Raw genomic sequence first — 23,420 nt, forward strand, 5'->3', positions numbered from 1 at the left:
CTAGCTCCTATCCTGTCTTCACACATGACTTTATTTTGCCCTGTTCATTTTCACCTTAGATTGCTTTGCTCCTTGGTTATCTCTCAGTGCTATGCATATCTAGGAAATCTTCTAGGGTAACAAAAGCCACTAGGAAAACAGATACAGTCTCATCATAACCTGATCCAAGTGGCCATTTTACTTTATAGCTATAACCTCACTATTTAAGAACAAGTTACAAATCCTAAATTGCACTGCTTACCAGGAACCAGTGTTGACTGCTCCCTGAAGTTCAATCTATTAGTTTGGAAGGAATTTAATGACTTTGGCCAGAGGCCAGTCAGTGAATGTACCACCTCTCCCAGACAACTCAATTTTGGAGAGTGACATCATTGAGAGACTTCTGTTTTATAAACATTTCATATATTAAGGGAAATGTTAGAGATAACTCTGTCTGAAATGCAAGCAATGTTAAGAGCTTGAACAGGAAGGACATAGCTAATGAGGGGTTAGGAAATGAGAAAATCTCTTTTATAGAATCATCTGATATTGAGGAAACAGAAATTTACAAAGGAGAGGATACAATGAAATTAACCAATGAATGGAGCCATCCTTTGGGATTAGTAACCTTTAGACCTGGACCTGGCAACCAAGCTGTGGTGGATGATTGTAGTAGGGCTTATCTATCTGGGTGCTAGTTTCCTCTAATGATAGTTTTCCCCCCACAGAATCAGAAGGCTATACCCTAAATTAAAAAGTATAAGGATCAAGGCTGGAATAAAGAACCATTCATATATAAATGCTGGAAATAACCTACTTTTATTTTACATGATTGAAGACCAAAACACAAAACACCCCACCAAACCCTCCAAATCTAGCTCTTATTGCGATGTCCTAGTGTATGAGAGGTCCCCATGCCAAGAACATGAGAAGGGGTGGTTGTCAAAATAATGACCCTGTCTGCTTACTTCAAGAGCCCAACATCTAAGGCCTGATAATACAGAAATCAAAATTGTACTTATCAAAACTCATCAAACTGTATACACTTCAAATTTCTGCATTATATTTAAATTATACCTCAAATTAAGAAGCACATGGCAAAAAAGGGTAGAAAAAGGAAAAAAAAGAGTTCATTATTAAATCCTGTGGCTAAATGATTTTGTACCTGTTGTCCTCAACAGGGTCAAAAGCAAGAAACAATAGGCAAAGCTTACTTTTAAATAATGCTTCTGAGCTGCCTAAACAGACATTTCCCTTGGACCACTAAAGGGACTTCTTCAGTAAATGATGGTACCTCATACCCTCAACCCGATTTAAAAAAACTGCAGAGGATTCTTGGAGTGAAGAACAAGGTTGATTCTTTTTTCTTATTTTTTCCCATTATTTTTCAAATAATCTATAAACTAGTTTAACTTTTTCATCAATATGAAAATCATGCATACTCAACCTGGCAATCAAGGATTTAGCTCTCTGGGTTTAGGCAATTCATGGTGGGGGGAGAGGGTATTAGGTCCATTTATTTAAAATTGAGGCTGAAAAACAAATTAAAAAGTCCTCGTCCATCTGGAGATTTTAATATATTTATTTGAAAACCAAGTTCTGTGAAAGAGCACACTAAATAGTCATATATCTTCTCTTCACCAAAGACTTGGAGACAAGGTTCTTCGGGTCAGCGCGGAGGCAATGGTACATGCAGTGAGTAGCAGGTCTCAGCATGGATTTCTTCACAAGCATCTCCAATACGGGCCTGGACAATCTTCTTCAGATGAGCAATGAGAGCCTAAGGAAGGGGGGCGGGGGAAAAGCTAGGGTCATTCTTTGTTTAAAAGAAAAAAAATTTTTTTTACCACTAGCTGCTGAAGTCTAAAACTAGCCCCTAACCCTGCCTATGCAGTCCTAATATGCCAGTGTTCAATACGACAGACTACAGTTCTTACACTCCTTCTAGACTGAATATTTTATCCTTTTGAAAAATGTAAGAATCCAATTTTTGGGGTGCTTGGCTGGCTCAGTTGGTAGAGCATGTGACTGGATCTCAGGAGTTTTGAGCCCCATTGGGTTTAGAGTTTGCTTAAAAAAAAGTCCGATTTCTGGGGCACCTGGGTGGCTCGGTCGCTAGGCATCTGCGTTTGGCTCGGGTCATGGTCCCAGGGTCCTGGGATCGAGTCCCACATTGGGCTCCCTGCTCCGCGGGAAGCCTGCTTCTCCCTCTCCCACTCCCCCTGCTTGTGTTCCCTCTCTTGCTGTGTCTCACTCTGTCAAATAAATAAATAAAATCTTTAAAAAAAAATAAATCCAATTTCTAACTAAAAGCTTCTAAGCCATCTTGTAGTTGATTGCCTCGAAAGACTTATTAATCAGGAGATTTTTCAGTAAGGTAAGTGTGGTGAAAGGCTTGAGGGGGCTAATGTGAACCTGTTCGTTCCACAGAGAGACTGAGTGCTTATGGTATTAATACCTCCATGTGCTGGTTGGGTAAAGCTTAGGAAACCATCAAAGGCCCAAAGATAATTTTCAAAGCAATTTTACATAGACAGGAAGTTAGTATAAATCTCCCTCTCTCAATCAAAGGTCCAAACACTTTTGGGAGCTTGAATATATTTTCCTACTAATGGTAGGGCCTCTGCCTTAATATTTATCTGAGATTTCTATAAAAGCTTTCATTAATTGCTAGTCAGTGTGTTAACACTCATGGTGCTAGATTTACAGCCTGGCATTTAAATGTATTTTTCTTTTGTCATAATGTAATAAATGATACTCTTCTTATTTTCTTTAAAGAGTAGAAGAAAAGACTAAATTCTTATTTGTCCGACAATGTATTTGTACTAGGGTAGAATGAGAAAACCTTCATTATATAGTTTATATGCATCTTCAAATAAGTGATTCAAAAAAATGGGGGAAAATAAGAACGAAAATTTCATGACATTAGATTATTCCAATTTTTTGCATCTAAAGACCTACTTCAACACTGTTAGAATACTGGCATCATGATCTCTTTCAACTGGACAAAGCTTTGTGTTATATAGTCTAAACTGACTCCGAAGTACCTTTAAGCACTGTGTCTTACACACATTAGATGTTTGATAACTTCAGTGAGTAAATGAATATTAAAGCTTTTAGTGCCAAAAGTATCACCAAAGGAAAGGGGGAGGGAGAGAGAGAAAGAGAGAGAGAGAGAGAGAGAGAGAAAGAGAGAGAGAGAGATGAATCAGTGATCCATGAACCAGTGCTGGCCGTAAACTGTAACTGATCTGTAATAAGGGGCTCGCATCAAAGTGTAAATCAACTCTATCATGAGCAAACGGTCAGTTCAGTTGACTCTTTTTGGGGTGAGGGGGTAATCAAAGCTTTTTCAATGAAAGAAGCATTGAACAGATTGACATTTTGGAGCAAGCTCCCTACCTCCTCGTGGACCTATGAGAATAGTTTTTGGCCATTCTGAACAGCACTGGTCAAACACTAGAGTGTAGAGAGAGAGTCAAAGGAGAAAGAAAAAGGAATTGGAGGTTATGTATGCTGAAGAAGTCAAAAAGAGGGGAAATTTTAATACCATGTAGGTAAATAGGGATTAAGCAAAAAAAGGAATGGAAAAAGTGACACGATGTCTCTGTCGGAAACATTTAAGATGTATTGACAAACAGATTTCCCTTGATACACAATTTTATTCTACACATACCTCTGGTCCTTAATCATCAATATATTCAAATGGTTCTGGAGGTTCTGGCTCTTGTTCTTCTTCCTCAATTTTTGGGCCATGGGCTGCCACAGGTTCTACCAGTTCTTCAATGTCTTCACTGGTATCCTTCAGGATGATTATGCCTCCAATGGAGAGCTGTGAACACAGAGCAAGGAATGAAGAAGCACAAATTCCACTCATATTTTTCAGACTGCTCCGGGGTCTAGAGGGCGTATTTGTTAAATGGTACCTTAAGACTACTTAAATGATCTGGAAGTAAAGAACTCGAATAGAACCTCACTTCACCAGACAAGAGCCAGGAAACCCATGCATGTGCGCCTGTGTGATGCTACACCCTGACAAACTGTTCAGCTGCAAGAAGCGGCTAATAAGATCTTCCTCTTCCATTCCTTCAGTTAGTGTGAGAACTAAACGAGGAAAGCAACAATCAACGTACATTACAAAGGATACAGAAAATTGTAATCTATATGGAGTATTTAAAAACTTAGCCCAGTGGCAGAACATATGGTGTTCTCTTCTTTTTAGACGATGTGTCCCAACTGAAGAGCAGTATTTCCAGCACTGCCGCGGTATGACTGTAGAGAGAAAGTTTACTGTCCAAATACGGCATTCTAATGCCTTGCTACTCAACACGTGCTCCTGGACCAGCTGCATCATTATCACCTGGAGGTTTGTTAGAAATGCAGAAAACATAGCCCAACCTAGATCTACAGAATCTGCATTTTAACAAGACCCACAGGTGATATGTATGCACATTAAAGTTTGAGAAGCACACTACTCTAATAGATACTTTAGTACTTGTGAGAAAACTATCATTTTGGATACAAAAGACAATCTACAAATGAAAAGCCAATTTCTTTCCAGCGATTTCAGAATGACAGAGTGAACAACATATATCACAGATACACTGAATGTTTTTCACTTTAATCTACAAATCCTTGCAATACAAGATGAGGACGTAGTAGATGGGAAACAAAAAAGTAGAGTGTAGGAGCATTTTATTAGCCCTCTCCCAAACATATCAGCAGACGTAAATTCACACACCAAACTATTCACCCATCTCTGTGTGCTAATCTTACTCTATTTGCTTGCCTGTGTCAAAGGAAATGGAAAGCTACTCTCTGTAATTAAATCAGTCGAGTGACAGGGCACATCTGGAAAAACATTATTTCTACCAAAGCAAATTACTGGGAAGGAAAAGAAGCACAACCACATTAGTAAGAGGATTCATATATATACAAAATAGCTCTGCAGTTCAACCTAATCTGATTTTTATTCATTGGAACTTTGCCCTGCCATGCTATAAAACTGGTGTGCCTTCATGAATTTCTGCACTATTTCCCTTCTCTCGACATACATATTCATACACATTATTTTCTAACTCTTCCCCTTAAAAAGTCTGCTTTCCTTGAAGAGAGCCATTTTATGAATGGACCCTGCCTTTACTACCAATATGCACCCAAGAACAATCATAGTACAAGGCCACTGTCCTAATCCTCCATGGTCTAAAAGTTTACCTGAGCCTTCTAAAGGACCAAATAAAGATGAATCGTCTACCAAACAAGAAAATACTTATGTTCACAATAAGGACTTCCTGTATTTTGGAAACAGATGGCTCTAGGTTATAACTGTACTATTTCATGCTCAACTGGAATGAAATAATCCAACGCAAATCCTGCAATATATATAACATAAAGGAAGAGCCTTATAGCAACATGGTTTAGGTTTTTTATTATTTTTTTAAAAGATTTTATTTATTTACCTGACAGAGAGAGACATAGCAAGAGAGGGAACACAAGCAGGGGGAGTGGGAGAGGGAGAAGCAGGCTTCCTGCTGAGTGGGGAGCCCAATGTGGGGTTCGATCCCAGGACCCTGGGATCATGACCTGAGCCGAAGGCAGACGCTTAACAACTGAGCCACCCAGGTGCCCTTTATTTTATTTTTTAAAAGTAATCTCTGTACTCAACGTGGGGCTTGAACCTACAACCCTGAGATCCAGAGTTGCGCGATCTACTGACTGAGCCAGCCAGGCGCTCATGACCTTTTTACCACTGTAAAATGTTGTCTCCAGCAACAATTTTTTTCTTTCTCTTTCTCTCTCTTTCTTTCTAAGATTTTATTTATTTGACAGACAGAGAAAGCACAAGCAGGGGGAGCTGCAGGCAGAGGGAGAGGGAGAAGCAGGCTCCCTGCTGAGCAGGGAGCCCAATGTGGGGCTCAATCCCAGGACCCCGGGATCATGACCTGAGCCGAAGGCAGATGCTTAAATGACTGAGCCATCCAGGTGCCCCCCAAATTTTTCTTTTAATGTATATTTTGTCTGATGTTGGTATAGCTGCTCCAGCTTTTTTTTAGTTACTTGTTTACGTGGGATATCTTCCCAACCTTTTGCTTTTAATCTACTTCAATCCTTGAATCTAAAGTGTGTGTGTATTTTAAGATTTTATTTTTTTAAAAGATTTTTTATTTCTTTATATGCCAGAGAGAGTGCACAAGCAGGGAGAGCTGTAGGCAGAGGGAGAAGCAGGCTCCCTGCTGAGCAAGGAGCCCGATGTGGGACTGGATCCTAGGACCCTGGGATTATGACCTGAGCTGAAGCCAGATGCTTAACTGACTGAGCCACCCAGGCATCCCTAAGATTTTACTTTCTAAGTAATCTCTACATCCAAGGTGGGGCTTGGACTTACAACCTTGAGATCAGCAGTTGCATGCTCTACGGACTGAGCCAGCCAGGTGTCACATAAAGTGTGTCTCTGGTAGAGAACATATAGTTGGATCATTTTCTTTTTTATCCATTTGGCTGATCTCTGCCCTTTAACTGGTACGGTTAGTCCATTTACATCTTATGTGATTAGGGGCCCCTGGCTGGCTCAGTTGGTAGAGCATGAGACTCTTGATCTTGGGGTCATGAGTTCTAGGCCCACATTGGCCCTAGTGGACACTTAAAAAAAAAAAAAAAAGACATCTCATGTGATTACTAGGATTTGCTCCGGCCATTTTGCTGTTTTTTGTATGTCTTATATATTTTTGTTCCTCAATTCTTCCACTGCTGGTTTCTTTGGTATTAAACAGATATTTTCTAGTGTACTGAGTTTAATTTTCTTGTTTAAGTCACTTTTTGAGTTATTTTGTTGGGTGGTTCCATTTGGGGTTGCAATTAACAGCTTAATCTCACTGAAAAAGAGTAAATGAATTTCAATAGTATACAAAAACTACACTTCAATATACCGGTATTTCCCTACTCCTTTGTGTTATTGGACTGAACGTTTTTGTCTCTCCACCCTGCCATTCATATGTTGAAATCCTAACTCCCTGATAGTATTAGGATGTGGGCCTTTAGGAAGCAATTAAATCACCACGGTGAAGACCTCATTAGTAATGAAATCAGTGCCCCTATAAGGAGAGGCACGAAGAGAGCTAGTTTCCTTTCTCTCTGTCATATGAAGACACAATGAGAAGATGTAGGATGAGGGCCTTTACTAAGAACCCAATTATGCTGGTACCCTAATCTTGGACTTCTAGCCCCTAGAACTGTGAGAAATGTTTGTTGTTTAAGCCATTCAGTTTTAATGGTAGGTGGCAATCTGCTATAGCAGCCTGAACCTTGACATATTTAATGCATATTTTAACTTTACACTCTTATACAGTGTGTGTACATCAACTTATGATTGCTTTATGCACTTACCTTTTAAACCAGACAGAACAGTTACAAACAAAAATACATTTATACTATTCTTCATATAGAGATTTATTTGTACTAGAGAGCTTTCTCCAACGCTCTGGAGATTTATCCTCCTCTGTCAATATACCACTGTCCCATGAATTAATATCCCACTGGTATATAGCTAAGGGCCATCGATAACTTACTGGTTTGAAAGGCTGGTATCTACAGGTCTCTGGCATGGTCAGGACCTTAAGCTGGGCAGGCATAACTCGGGCTGGGTTATCCAATAACTGGAAGTTTGGCTCAGGTTCTTTTTTCTTCTCTTTTTCTTCCTTTTTTTCTGCTTCATCCTGGAAAATATTAAAAAATAGCCCAACAAAGGTTCACTTCTCTTCTATATCACTGAATAATGTTTGATAAGTTTACTGAGCAACTCTTAGGTACAAAAGTTAGCTAGGATTAGATATAATTAAAGTACAACCAAAGTCATACTAGACTCAAGAGGATGGAGAGAGTAACTGTGCTTAGGGGTGAGAATGCTATGTAACTTGGTTTTAAAAGGATGAGGTTTTTCTACCAAGAGAGACCAGAAAAAGAGGGTCTATTTAAATAAATGATATTCTCTTTGCTTGAAAGGGCCTTTTTTTCTCCCACCATCATCTCATTGTCTGAAAATTCTATACCACCCTTCAAAACCCATTTTAGTTGTCATTTTCTCCAAGAACTCAAGTATCTTCCAATTAAAACTACAGGAGTCTCTGCTTGGAACAGGATACTTATTTAAGGGAAGCCAAGAGCAAGGTATGGTAATGTTCACTTAAGGAAGAATCTGGACCATGACAGAGATAGATATATCAACCCATATGACCACCAAATTATACCTACCACTTCCATTTTCTCCTCCTCTTTTTTCTCCTTTTCTTTCTCCTTCTTTTTAGCCTTGGCGGTAATAGATAACACAGCAGTGGAAACCTAGAAGAAGTGAACAGGGTAATTATAATCTCTTACTTACATACAAAGGTACAAGCCCAAAGAGAACTTGGTTCTACAATACTACTTTGTTTCCAGGCAGTAAATAGCATAAAAAATCAAATCATTAGGGAATAAATGGGAAAAGCAAGCAGCACATTTATTCACATTATTTACTACTATGGTCCTCAGGTGACTCTTTAGTTCCTGGAGGCTGTATCCAATAATATTCTAATTTTTCTTTTTTTTTAATCTTAGCCTACCTTAAATGTGGATTCACTATCATGAGATTCTGGGATATTTGGTGCTACACCCTTTTTTACTTTATAGGGAAAGCACTAGAAAACATAAAAATTTCCTCCAAACCTGGTCATAAAGATATTCTTACTGAATTTGATGTCCTACAATTGTAATACACAGTGGGTAAGTGGTTGGCCTAGAACTACCCTTCCTGATGGGTCTCACTGAAATCGAGGATGAAAAAGACTTTGAAAGGCTGGTAGTATTGGTATAAAGCTGATTTTGTTTCTGACCCAAAAGCTGGGGGTTTGAAACAGAGCTAATGAAATGAGACGAGATGTTGCCAGAGGATAATCATCAACCACCACCCTCAAATTTGCTCAATTACATAAATATCCCCACTTACACACAAAGTTTATAGCAAATAATCAACAACTGGCTAATATGGAACACTACCTTGAGAGGAAAAAAAACATTTTCTTAAATATAAGGTATCAGAAAGGATAATTTTACTGAGAAAACGTGCAGAGTAAGTGCAGCTCCCTGATTCACTATAGTTTGATGTAGCGCATGTGAGTGTTCTCATACACGGCTGACGGAGGAATATAAGTTGGTTATACTCATTTTGAAAGGAAATTTAGTTAATACCTATGAAAATAAATAATGTACATTACTTTTAATCAATCACATCTAATATCCTAACCTACAGATACACTTGTACAAGTTCATAAATATACATGTATAAAGACTCTAATCTCATTTGTAACAGCGATTAATTAGAAATCACCTTAAAATGTCCATCAGATGAGGAACCAAGAAGACAAATAATGTTATATATACATAAAAGGATTGCCTGGGGCAAATATGAGATCCACATACATTGAAATTTTTAAAGATTATTATTTTTTGTTTAATTTTAGGTAGGCTCCACACTCAATGTGGGGCTTGAACTCAGGACCCTGAGATCAAGAGTTGCACACCCTACTGATTGAATCAGCCAGACGCCCCTTAAAGATTAATTGTTAAAAGTAAAAACAGTAAGCTGCAGAACACTGTGTCAAAAATAATTCTATCTATGGTGTAAAAAGTATTGATATGTGTGGAGAAAACATTTGGAGGGGTTCAAATTATGATTCCTGCCACATGGGACTTAGATGACCAGGAAAGCAAAAGCGCTTTTACTTTACATTCTTGTGTAATGTTAGATTTTACCATAAGAGTACTACTTTGGGAAAATATCTAATTTAAAACACAAAAATATTTATTTATTTTTTTGTTAAAAGATTTTATTTATTTATTTGACAAAGAGAGACAGTGAGAGAGGGAACACAAGCAGGGGGAGTGGGAGAGGGAGAAGAAGCAGGTTTTCCGCGGAGCAGGGAGCCTGATGGGGGGCTCGATCCCAGGATCCTGGGATCATGACCCGAGCTGAAGGCAGACGCTTAACGACTGAGCCACCCAGGGCCCCTAAAACATAAAAATACTTAAAACAAACCCAAGTAAAACACTAAGTAGCTTCTATATATAAGTATAAGTGCTGCTCAAGGGAACGAAGAACCTACCTTTTCCTTTTCTTTTTCTTTTGGTACTTCCAGAGGGGCAGGATATGCAAATGTGGATGGTTTACAGTTTGATTTATACTGAACTTTCGGCATCTGAAGAAATAAAAGAATTTTCCCCCTTACGTTAAAAAAACCCAAATCAAGATTTAAGAATTCTATGCTCTTATCAAGCATACAATACAAAGGAATGTCAGAAGTTTCAATCCAGGCTAAATGTTCTCTTACAGTACTCCCTTATAGGCATCCGTCTTCTTACACTGAATTTGTTTTGAAGTGCTTTACGGAACTACCTGCAGTTCCATACTTTCCTGAAGCTCTGTGCCTGTTCACAGGCACCCCTTGATCTCATCTTTACTGGACGTGTACCCTGTTTCAGTGGGTTAAGTCCCACTCATGGTGTAAGCCTCAGATCAACTGTTACCTCCTCTGTAAAGTGTTATTTGGCTACCTAACCTGCATACCTAACTTCCACGTACCCTCCTTATACCACTCCAACAATATATACAAGTCTGTACAGTTTCTATACCACATAATCCCTAACAAGAGTCTAACACGAGCCTAATGGAAAAAGTCAGCTTCACGTTACTTATTGACTAGGTGTTAACTTCACTAGTCTGAATTTTTCTCTATTTCCCCAATTTACACTGATAGAGAATGGTAATAGGCATCATATTCACTAGGATAAGGAATCTTGTCTTTTTCATCCCACTTTCCTTGTAAAGAATGGAAACAGATCAGAAAATTGTGTGTTAGAGGAAAAAGTCCCTATAGATTATATAGGATGTTTAACCACAGTGTTAAAGGTTAGGGATTGGAAAACCTAAAGATTCTTATTTTGAAAGATAAAACTGCTCAATATTTATAAATGTGAGTAGTTTTATACTGAAACACTTTGGGATAAATGGCTGTATAGCTACACTGGAAAAAAAAAGTCAACTGGATGAAATACTCAGTCTTTATCAGCCATTTTCTGGCCCCCAATTTTTCCACTTTGAAATTTAATAGAACATTTTAACAGAAGTGATGACCAGATCTAAGAGTTAGTTGAAGGTCAAAAGGCCTCTGAGAAGACAGAAGAACAGCTGAATCATCAGGCCACAGGACTGAGAAAGACCTAAGCACAAACCCCATTTAAAAAAAAAAAGGATGGTGTGATGACAGGGGATGTATCACCTTCAGTCCTTGAGTCATGTGACCAGTTTCTGTCAGATTCCTTGGCTCCTCAATGTTGGCCTCGTTTTCTGCCACTACCAGAGAGACATCCTCCCATTTTGCTTTTCCCTTTAGCAGTAATCCTTTCTTCCATCAAATGCTCTAGCATCACAAAACTGAAACATGGCCCTGTCTCAAACCTTCACTCCTTCCTAAGATTTAGTTCAGGTCACCTTTTTTCCTTGCCCAGCTTACTGCAATAGCATTCACTGTAATGGATTTCCAATGGTACCAGAATGTTGTTTCTAGAATGCAAATCTCATCATGTCATTTATCTGCATGAAATCCTTCAAAAGCTCCAAAGAATTTCAGTATTAAATAAAATTGATAAAGAGTGATCTATAAAGCTTTTTCATATTTTTGTATTTGCCCCCTCTCTTACCATTCCCTCTCAACTGATTCATCCAAGGTTACAGTTAGTAAGGTGATTTGATTTTCAAAACTTCCACTGACACACTCCACTCAACAAGGTCATGACTCAATTTAAAGGGGAAATACAATATTGGTGAGATGACAACTCATCTTTAAAATTTCACGAAAACTCTTGTGAGTGGGTGGTTAGGATACAGTGAAGAAGATACACTTAAAACTAAGGTCTCACGAACATACCTTTAAGTCCTTGTTAAGGCCAATGACACAGGTAGGGGTATAAGCCAATGACAGAAAGTGTGAAAGAGGAAACCAGAACCAGAACTGGGTAAAGACAAGGACGCCAACTACAGAAGGCATATGGGTGTGCCCAGTCCTGGACTGCAAGGAGATTGTGACATTATGACCACCTGTAGAAAAAGGGAGAAACCATGAACATGAATCCAGTAGGGTAATAATAAAGATTTTTAAGTACTGCACTAGGGAAGCATTTGGTGATTATTTTAAGAATACAGTTCATAAAATCTGATACGGAGTAGCTGGAATTTGTTAGCCAGTGAACTATCTAGGGTCTCCAAAACTGGAAGTGCTGTATTTCTTTTTTAAATTTTATTTTATTATGTTATGTTAATCACCATACATTACATCATTAGTTTTTGATGTAGTGTTCCATGATTCATTGTTTGCGTATAACACCCAGTACTCCATTCAGTACGTGCCCTCTTTAAAACCCATCACCAGGCTAACCCAGCCCCCTACCCCCCTTCCCCCCAAAACCCTCAGTTTGTTTCTCAGAGTCGACAGTCTCTCATGGTTCGTCTCCCCCTCTGATTTCCTCCCCTTCATTTTTCCCTTCCTACTATCTTCTTCTCCTTCCTTTTTTTTTTTTTTAACATATAATGTATTGTTTGTTTCAGAGGTACAGGAAGTGATGTATTTTAATTGGAATCAGGGTAATCTAGACTTTTTTTCTATATAAGTAGGAATTTTCCAAAAAAGCCTAAAGGATATCAAAACTGAATGCTAAATTAAATATTAATCTATATTATACACTGGGGTTTTTAATGTGCTAACAAAAAATAAAATTTCAGTACACAACATATTTGCAAACAATAGCAAAGAGGCAAGAGGTAGATATTATTTGCTTAGTTTTACTCTTTCTGCTTTAGTTATCTGAATGTAGGCAGCTCCGACATTAACTAGCCTTGTGACCGTGGACAAATCACTTTACCTCTAAAAGTCTCTTTTCCCATTGGCAAAATGAGGGTTTGGACTTGAGCACTTGAACTAGAGCTCTACCACTGTAACAAAAGAAAACCTTTAATATCTCCAATCTTTGATTCAACTGAAATTTTTTTTTGAGGAAGCACAGTATGTGAAACAATGAAATCAAAGTTAATTCCATTTAATCAGAAGTTGGGCTGCTGAGAGGCTGAATGGCTCAGCCTGTCTTGTTCATCCACTTCTTGCCACATCCCCTAGACTATCCCTTGACGGAGTACAGAGAAACACAGTCTGAAAACTAGTGAATAAGAACTAAGATGCAAGCATCAGTTAGACAAGTGGATCTTTACTGGGCCCTAGAAAGGCTGAGATTCTAGGAGGCTATTTGGGGTTGCAAACTTGAATGCCTTTAGGAACCAGTCAGGCAAATGAATGAGAAAACCTGACTGGAAGCAGTGGGGAACTGAACCAACTGGAAAGTTCATGTCGTATTTAAAGAGGACATGTTACTAAGGGTGTAGGTCCAGAGTTACCAGGTAATTCTGTTTTTAAAAGTAGACTGTAATCTGGATTTTGTCCAAAATTTTGTTAGGCAGGCAAACATGTTAATATGTTTGGTCTCTATAACAGTGTTAGTATTGGACCCCAGAACTCTGAGACACCAGTCTTTTAGTTTATATAAGATACCCTATAAAGGGTACCTGGGTGGCTCAGTCAGTTAAGTGTCTGCCTTTGGCTCAGGTCATGATCCCAGGGTCCCGGGATCGAGTCCTGCATCAGGCTCCCTGCTCAGCAGGGAGTCTGCTTCTCCCTCTGTACCCCCCCCCCCGGCCCACTTGTGATCTCAAATAAATAAAATCTTTTTTTTTAAGATTTTATTTATTTGACAGAGAAACACAGCGAGAGAGGGAACACAAGCAGTGGGAGTGGGAGAGGGAGAAGCAGGCTTCCCGCCGAGCAGGGAGCCTGACGTGGGGCTTGATCCCAGGGTCCAGGGATCATGACCTAAGCCCAAGGCAGATGCTTATTAGCGACCGAGCCACCCAGGCGCCCCTCAAATAAATAAAATCTTAAAAAAAAAAAAAGATACCCTATAAAAATGGAGCTTGTCTGCACCTAGTCACCATCCTAATTTGAATTCCAATTCTGGATCCCTATTGCTCACATTTCACTTCTTTTAACCTCAGTCTTTCCCAGATGCTGCTACATCAGTCAGGAAGTGAGTACTACTTTTACGAAACTAAAAAAGCACTTTAATTTTTTGTAAGAATCAAATAATCTAGATTTTATTTGGAAAAAATCAGGTATCCTTTAGTTTTGTTTTTCCAACAGAGATGAGTTATATGCATTTATTGTCTGCTTGTTGCTCTTAACCTCCACATTCACCAAATGCTTACTATATATTGAGAATTTTGAACAAAATACTGAAAAGAGATCCCAAGGAGCCTCTAGCCTAGTGGAGACGACAAATAACTAGATAATTAAACTAGGGTATACAAGCATTATGCGATCGAAACCTGGGCACTAGTGAGGACATACACCTAAGCACGGCACCTAACCCAGGGTGAAGGCTGGGTAGGGCAGAGGAGAGGGGAAGGCTGCTCAGAGAACAGAGATACTTATTTTAAGTTTTGAAGCTGAATTCCCTTTATTTCAATGAAACCCATTTTCTTCAGACTTAGAAACTAAACTAGCCTTTTGTTCTAACAGTCTGAGATTTAATACAAAACAAGAAAGAGTTTATCCTGTTGGTGATGTTTACACAGTTTTACAAACTTCAATCATAAACCTTAATCTCTGGCTCTTCTCCCTGAAGAGACCAAATCATCAAGTGAATTCTCATAAACTTCAACTTCACTCATTCCTTTGAAGTTGCCCTCCAGAGTTCCTCCATTAACACTAACTTCTGCGAGCCAGACTGCAGTACTACATGTTTTTTCTAATGCAGTTGCAGCACAGTTTGTAGGAGGACAGGATACTGACAAAGTGAAAAGGGGTGAGAATAATTTTGCTTGTAATAGTGAAGACAAGAGTACAGAACTTTTATGTACTAAATAACACTAAAATAAGTAAGGCAACAAACATAATAAACAAAAAGAGAAACGGAAAGAAGCATCAAAACTTCATTGGTCTACGACAATTCAGAGATACAAAAGGCAGTGAAGGGAGAGAGGGGCTGAAAAGGGAAGGAAGGGAGGGAGAGATTGGACTTCTAGTAAAGATGGTAGAATAACGCTGAAACAGAGAAGTATCCTCCCCTAATTCTTCACAAATAACATAGCAGAAACCAGCAAAAAACTGTAGTTGTACTGAATGAACAAGTAAAGGGTTGTATATAAAACTACAAACTTCAAAAACTGGCAGCTAAAAGAAATAAATAGATTATGGAGTAGTAAAATGTCACTCCTAAGTCCTTTTTAAAAACCAATTACCCAAAGTAGCCAATCTCAGATGGCTACATACTGTATGATTCCAGCTGTATAATACTCTGGAAAGGGGAAAACTAAAGTTATAGAGACAATAAAAAGATCAGTGGTTGCCAGGGGGTTGTGCGGAAGGAGGGAGAGATGAAAAGGTGGAACACAGATGATTTCTAGGGCAGTGAAACTATTGCCTATGATGTAATGGTGGATATATATTTATGCATTTGTCAAAACCCATAGAAAATGGACTTGAATGTAAACTAGGGACTGATGAAACCCAGCTAATTCAGTGTCAAGTTCTATGAACTATAGGCTCCACATTTTCTCCAGGAATAATTTTCCCCCAGAAAATTTCCCCAATAATTCCCTAAATAATTTCCCCAATTTCTACTATGTCATATAGTTAGAGCAGATAGTTACTTCATCAGATTTAGTTTAAATAGATAAATACATCTGGAAGATTTAACATTTACCTGCATCCAGTATGCCCTGCGCCAAAATAGCGCCAAACTTAGCCATGACATCATCATGTTTATCATTGATGACTTTGGAATACAGCTGTCTGAACTGATTCACCTGAAGGAACACGCAAAAGAATTATAGTCATATCAATATTCATTTGTGGTGTCATTTCAGACCAGGGAAAATAGATTGTTCAAATTATAATGAAACTTGAGCTCTGAAATTCACAACATTCAAAAAGAGAGAGATACAAACCAGACAAAGTTCCATGGTTGAAATCATGGGTGTTATGACTTTTCTGGTGTGGGAGCACCAGTTCTGTTTTCAATCCTCATTCCACAGTGGATGATTCAGACTCATGGGAATGTTGAATGTGATTTCGTATCGCACCACTGTTAGTCAGCAGGCTTAAACAGTTATAAACACTGAGGCTTTCGTTGTACTGTGAATAACAGCTACTTTGCTTACCATCACTCTTATAGATTTCCTAGCAGGCATAATCCTTCAATTCTATCTTCAAGTAAACTACCCTTTACTGAAGACGTGTGAGGCATATTTTGGATTTAGTGTATATTCACATCAAGATTTTCATTACACACAGGTATTAATTTTTTGAGAACATGTCACAGTAATTACTCTTGTCAAAAAACACACCAAAATGGAACATGTGCTAACTCACTTATGGTGGGATTATTAGTAATTTTTCTTTATTCTTTTCTGCATTCCTAAAACTAATATATATTACTTTTACAATTAGAAAATAAAATTTATAAAATACATGTTATCAATATATTTGTAATTGCTTTAAAACTGTTTGAATGACAATAAGGGAACTGTTTTATGCTTCCTCCATGTCTTACACTTCTCTGTTTTCCCACCAGTGCTTTTCATGTGGTAGGCACCCAGGAAGAAGTCTGCTTGTTCAAGAAGCACATAATCATGGAGCTCCCCAAATCTGCCCAAGCAGAAAATATTGAATTTTTGAGTTTCCTAATATAATGACCTTACTTGCATGACATATTCTTTCAGAATCTCTTCCCCTCTTCACTTGTCTTGGTCTTGGAGGCCATGCTGCACAGGGTAAGAACCAGACAACCCTGGCTTATAAATCTCTCTGCTTCAATGAGCCGTTTAGGGAAGTTTTTAGCTTTTATGCGCTTCGGTCTCTTCCTCCCTATAGGGATTGTAGGACCTATCTTACACAGCTGCTGGAAGGATGACATGATGCAATATATATGTAATGTCATGTGTAAACAGCATTTTATAGTTCAGTAAGCACGGCTATCCTACCATACCGTGGCAGAACCCTACCAGTCCCCCTTGACTATTATCTCTGCAACATAATACTGCTAAAAAATGTGATGGGAAAACAATGAACTCACCCTGCCATTACCTAGCATATAACCATTAGTGAGCCATTTACTTCTCTAGGTCTTACTTTCTTTAACTATAAAACCAGCATGACTAGATCATCATAAAATTCCCTTCTAGTTTTAAAAATCCTAAGGTCTGATGCTTTTACTCTGGTTCAACAGGTCAAATTCCTTTGATTCTGAAATTATTTTAGATGAACACTTACATTACCTTATATAGGATGGAAATTTTATGTGCTTAAAGGTTTATGAAATATGTCATGAACTTATAAAAAGTAACATTGGACAAAGCACTGTATGTACATTATGAGGAAGAATTTAAATATAAAATCGTACCCAAAACAATAGGAAATCAAACATTCAGTGAAACTGAAAGATGGATTAAAAAAAAAATCAATACAAATATGTAATAGTATTATCCAATTAAGTAGACTACTTCAAAGAGCTATTTCTTGTTTATCATTTAAAAATTCTTTTCCTCACATTTTACTACTTATGGAGCAGTAACAATTCTCATGTTTATGATTCTTCGTAAAGAATTATTATTTTAGTAGGTTAGGATAGTATTTTAAATTTGAAGGCAAGTTTGAAATCATGTACTCCCTGTACTTACGGATGGGAAACTGAAGTAAAATAGGTGAAATGACTGGCTTGTTTGTGATCAAGCAACTAACTGCAATCATGGTGAGGATCATGATTTCCTGGTTCAATTTCACTGTTATGAACAGTATGGTGACCCCATACAATTTGTGGGAGAAAAACATTTATTTCTCATTTTATATTACGATAGTCTCACAGAAAAGACAAATTCTAGGCAATCCTGTGATCCACGCATACACTCTGCTATACATGATTATCTAAAAATCTACCTTCTCCAAATTCATGCATTTTTAACATTCATATTTTTAAATTCTATACCTTATACTGCTGGGGGAAAAAAAACCACTTTCAGAAAAAAAAATGGGGAGAAGGAAATAAAGTTCTTTGGGGTCATTTCTGTTGGTACTTATCAACTGGGTATGTTTCCTTTCAATTTTCTATTTTCCTGCATATAGAAATAAAGCAGCACATCAAGGATCAGTTTTGAAGTTGTCTTTCTTTTCTCTTTCTCTGACATTACATCTGCTCTTATGACTTCAACATAGGTCTGTAACTTCTTCCATGAAATCCTTGAGGCCAGATAAATTTTGGAATTCAGAATTTACAAAGATAACATGGTCTATATACCATACATTATGCAATACTCTCAATGGAGCATGGGGAAAATAACCTATAATCAAATCCATATTTCAAAAAGCAGCTAAATGACAGAATATTAACACTAAATGGGATAAAGGCTATTAATGAGTTCATATTAGTTCAAGTTTTACAGCCAAATGAGTCCTTAAAAATAAACAAACCTCTCTTCAGAGCGTTTTGGACTTTAGAACTGCAGATAAAGGGCTATGGACTTATATAATTTCTTTGTGGTTAGTTCCCAAATCTCTACCTTCAGTTCTGACTTTTCTCCTTTGCTCTCATCTTATCTCCAGCTGACTTGCTATCATCTCCAACTCAACATGCCTAAAACAAAAATTCTCTTTATTCTTCTTTTAAGATATTGTCAATGTTATCATGATTTCCCCATTATCAATATACCAAATGATGTTTTTAGCTCCCTTCTCAGTTTTATGAGTATTATTTTGTTTATGGTAGTTGCTTGTAGCCCTTTTTTATATCATCACTGACATTGTTAGAATCCAAGTTTCTACCTTAAGGCAATAGTATGGTAATATAGGTTACCATTTATAAATGTGTTATGCTATGCTTATAATACAAAATTTCATTCTTATAATTTCATCTTATAGAAGTTCAAAGATTTCTCCATAGAAACACTTCTAGGTCACCATGATGGCTCACAAAAGCCTACTCTACTCACACTGTGATTTTAGAAATGCAAAAGCTTATCAAGCTTGGCCAAACATGATCCTACTGCCAAAAGAGTACCTGTCAGTTGTGGTTACTTACCCACAGCAGGTAACCTTAGGCCAGAAGATATTAGGCAAGGAGGAGCACCAGAGATTTTATTTTTACACTGTAATATTTTTATCTGATTCTATACATGATAATAATGTACATGTTCAAAAATGCTAAAGGTAGATTTCATTTAACAAGGAAAACGAAAGATCCTTCATTAAAGAGCAGAGTTGGGTTCTTGAGTGAAAATAGTTCCAAGGACCTATAAAAAGCACATTATTCTAGTTAAATGGTTTTGAATCTCTGGTCTAAGGGCTTTCTAAATTGGGTTTGTAATCACCCAGGGGTGTATACACGTTCCTGGGTCTATGTTGTTGAGAGTGAGTGAGCAAAAAAACTGGCAGAAGAAGAAAGCAAAGATGCACTGGAATTACTTAAACTGAGACCACAGTGTATAGAACTAAGCATTAAGACAGCATTCTGCAAAAGGATGTGATGTATGTCATGTTACATAAAATACTTCCTTTGGAACTTTCCACTGTGAATTTCACAAACTATCTGAGAAATGTCCCTTTTGGATTCCTCTGAGGAGTGGTTATATAAGTCTTGATGAAATTAAGACTTCATCTCCATTTTACTTCCACTTGATTTCGTGCACCAGTTTGCAACCTTGTTACTAAGACTCTGTAGTCTTGAGAACTTCTCTTTAAGCTTTTTTTTTTTTTTTTTAGATTTTACTTATTTATTTATTTAAGAGAGACAGAGGAGTGAGTGTGTGCATTGAGGGGTAGAGGGGGAGGGAGAGGAAGAGGGAGAGAGAATTTGAAGCCAACTCTGTGCTGAGCACAGAGCCTGACACGAGGGGCTCAATCCCATGACTGTGAGATCAGGACCTGAGCCGAAACCAAGAGTCAGACGCTTAACAGACTGAGCCACCCAGGCGCCCCTCTTCAAGCTTGTTAACAGCTTTTTCTTTTCAGCAAAATGTCACATACCATTCCAAAAGAATATCAAGTTGTCTTGTTAGCAATTATCAGATAAAAGAGAGATTATATAAACTTGACAGTCCACAGAAGTCTTTATTGCATGCTTAATAGCAGAAAACAATGAAAACAGAACTCAAACTTTAAGACTTCATGAGCTGAGTTAACAATTTCCCTCTAAGGAACAGTGTTCCCTGAAAAATACTGGAGCTTTACACTGGCATACACAGCTTTGCTTTCAGAGTCGGTAAGGTACAGATTTAACTTTCCCCACGGAGCTTACATTAATGGCAATAGCTAGCAGCTATAATTGCATTTTGACATTCTTAATTAATACTCAAGATTCTGATACAACCTGAAGATGGAAGGGCTCCTTATGTATTCACATCAGCTAAGACTTGGTTCAATGGCATTTTATGGAATGATTAAAAAATACTGATTATTTAAATTCTGTATTTTTTCACTTTTTCTAAATGTGAAAAAGTTTTATTTATTAGAATAAATAGTTGAATGCTTTTTCAAACTACACATCCTACCCTAGCCTATCCCCATTCCAAAGGACCCTGCCAGTGTTGGTGCAGAGTTTATGGTTGAAAAATCAACAAAATCCTACAGCAGAGGATGAAAAGATAGTAAACCATTTGTCTTGTTCACAATACAAATAACATGAAAGCAACATGTGAGGTCAAAGTGAGTAAATATCGATATATTACTGTTAGGGGAAGTGCATTCCATGGCCTAAACGTCCTACTTGAACAACATTACTCAGTTGGATAACCCCCAGCTGATAAAGCTCAGAAGATCAAAAGCAGAAATAAAAAGCTATTCATATTATAACTGCTATATTTAAAAACAAAAGCCAAAAAGAAATGTGGACTCTCTGAAAAGATGTTTATGTTCTGGCAGATATATGAAGTAATATACTATTAAAACAGAATGAGAAGCTGGGATTCTATTTTTGCAATAATCCAATTCTTGGAAGTCTTACAAATGATTTTGACAGAGAGAGCAGCACTGGATAAATGACAAAAATGATACAAATAAAAATGAAATAAAATAAAAATTTAATGGGAATCTATTAAACAAAGTTCCATAAAATGAGAATGAATAATCAATGAGTTCTGGAAATTTCTCTCTTCTCTACCCTCCCTCCCCTCATCAATCTACTTTGCTGAAAATGAGGATTTTTTACATTTGCTTGATGAGGCAGAAGACAGTATGCCAATGGTTTTTCTAGTTGTCAATTTTTCGACTTTTTCTCAAATAGAAGCAAAATTAATACAAAACTATTAAATGCCCTAATTTCAAGTTAAGAATCAAAAGTTCTGAAATTATTGCATGGGCTATACACACCGATTTAATACATCAAAAATGATAATTTTTAGTACATGTGAATAAGATCTGTGCATTTTCTCAACAAAATGAGAAATTTTGGCTGAGGTGCCAAGATACATTAGATATCATACTCTAACATGATGTCTGGGAGATTGTCATGAGGAAATTTTAAAATAGATGTCTCAAAATCTTTGCTGGGAGCCAGCCACAGGGTATCTATGAGAAGTGAACTGCAGGAGGATGTGTGAGGGGGATTTCTGTGGGGAAAGCTGAGCTGTGGGTCTTTCCCCCTCACTCCAAGCCTAAAGATGGGCTTCAGAGGAACCACGTGGAGAGCTTAATAAGATCAGTGGTTCCTGTGCACTGACGTCTGACACAAAAAGTTAAGAGGCATTAGCTGTCCACTGAGGTAACTAGCAGAGAGGGTGAGGGACATGGAGGAGATAGGCAGGGAGGAGGAAGGAGAGGGACAGCGCAGGCAAAGCTACACTGAGAACCATGTATTATACTCCTAGCTACAGGGGCAAAATATGCAGGACGGGTTCTGTGAACGGATGTGGGTGAGGAAGGAAAGAAAGCCATCCTGGAGGCATGTGAAACCCTGCCCCACTCCCAGGGGGGCAATGACATTCTAACAGAGAATCTGGATATACTCATTTCTAAACTGAGATTGTATATACCATATAAAGTGAATGTAGGATTTTTTATTACCTCAAAAAGATGAATCAAAAAGTCATGGACTGCCTGAGTTTGCATCCTGTATCAGAGGAACAAGTTATCCTGCTAAATGCATTTTAAAAGGACAGTAGGAGGCAAAAATTAAAGTTCTTATGATTTCATCAATCTGTAAGTTCTAATTTTTTAAGTATGGCTAAATAGTTGAATTAACAAAGTGACTACAAATCTGTAAAAAATGCATTTAAAGAGTATTATATAAAGTTACCTCTTTTACCCACCTTTTTTACTTCCTTTGAGTCTAGTGTCCACTACATTTGAGGTAAAAATGTCCTTAAAAGAAGATAAGTTACTAAAGAAAAGCCTGAACCAGCTCTCTTCTGGAGAATTTTTTTGTTTGCTCACCTTTGGACAAGTGATTTCAGTCTGCTGGATCATGATGAGAGCTGAGGCTATCAGAGCTCCTTGCCTCACATAGTTCACAGGGTCATTTGTCATCGGTTCTAACAAATTAATTGCTTCCTGAAAGCATTAGAAAAAACTTTAAATTAAGCGGGTATAGCTGAATTTTCAAATTAGTTACTGTTATTCTAAGTCAGTATTTTCATCTGACATTGTAGTGAGTTCATTAAAGACTACTTGCAACTGAGAATGCTTTTAGTTTCAATATAATTGATGGTAAGTGAGAAGGAAGCTTGTAGAATGCGTGTTCCTGTCTTGAGGTAAAAGAAGTAAAAAAGAAGGTAACAGAAAATGAGATTAATGTTAAGTGCCCCTTTCTAACATTCCTTATAAGGTCTTTATAGGTATAAATCCGGAGGAACAAAGCAATGGGTTTAAAATTATCAAATTTATTTCTTAACACAGTATGCCACTTCCTTTGTTTCAAGGCCAAGGAAAGAAAAATAAGTTGAATTCTTTTTCTTTTAAGAAAACAACTTCCGATTTCTTTACATGTGGATTCATTTATTTTAAAAATCAGAGCTGTTAACAGATAATATACATACCAGATAAATGTATTTTCTCTCCATTTCACTGAAAAACGTGACACTACTCATAGTATTGCCAATACTGTTTATGAGGTAGTCATGATAAAAATATAACCAAATTTCCAACTTATAAGTTAAAAGACACTAACTTGGTCTTTGAGGTATGTGATATAACCTCAAAGATACATTTTAGAATCAAAAAGTGTCTTGAGTTTTTAAGAAATAAAAATAAAGCACCAAACCTTGGTCAGATAGGTATTGTTATGTAGATCACACAAACTATCTAGAAATAAAGCAGACTTGCTTA

General features: G+C 37.5%; 1 protein-coding gene across 2 annotated transcripts in view; it reads right to left on the minus strand.

Moving 5' to 3' along the window:
• Positions 1-1,543: 1,543 nt before the first annotated feature.
• The window catches only part of PSMD1 (proteasome 26S subunit, non-ATPase 1), an 88,924-nt gene continuing 67,047 nt past the window's right edge, over positions 1,544-23,420 (minus strand). The window contains exons 18-25 of one of the 2 annotated variants that reach the window (XM_028105243.2): positions 22,530-22,646; positions 15,814-15,916; positions 11,934-12,103; positions 10,113-10,205; positions 8,227-8,313; positions 7,545-7,691; positions 3,656-3,811; positions 1,544-1,759 (exon numbers count right to left, since the gene is read on the minus strand). In XM_028105243.2, coding sequence (XP_027961044.1) covers positions 3,665-3,811; positions 7,545-7,691; positions 8,227-8,313; positions 10,113-10,205; positions 11,934-12,103; positions 15,814-15,916; positions 22,530-22,646 — 864 coding nt within the window. In that variant the 3' untranslated portion in view covers positions 1,544-1,759; positions 3,656-3,664. Of the gene's footprint in view, positions 1,760-3,655; positions 3,812-3,905; positions 4,252-7,544; positions 7,692-8,226; positions 8,314-10,112; positions 10,206-11,933; positions 12,104-15,813; positions 15,917-22,529; positions 22,647-23,420 lie in introns of those variants that run through there. The other variant, XR_015767836.1, reaches the window with a different exon arrangement.

Source organism: Eumetopias jubatus, unplaced genomic scaffold (assembly GCF_037043125.1).
Source record: "Eumetopias jubatus isolate StellerSeaLion01/CBP00866 unplaced genomic scaffold, mEumJub1_p1.0 scaffold_3, whole genome shotgun sequence".
Classification (NCBI taxonomy): Eukaryota; Metazoa; Chordata; class Mammalia; order Carnivora; family Otariidae; genus Eumetopias; species Eumetopias jubatus.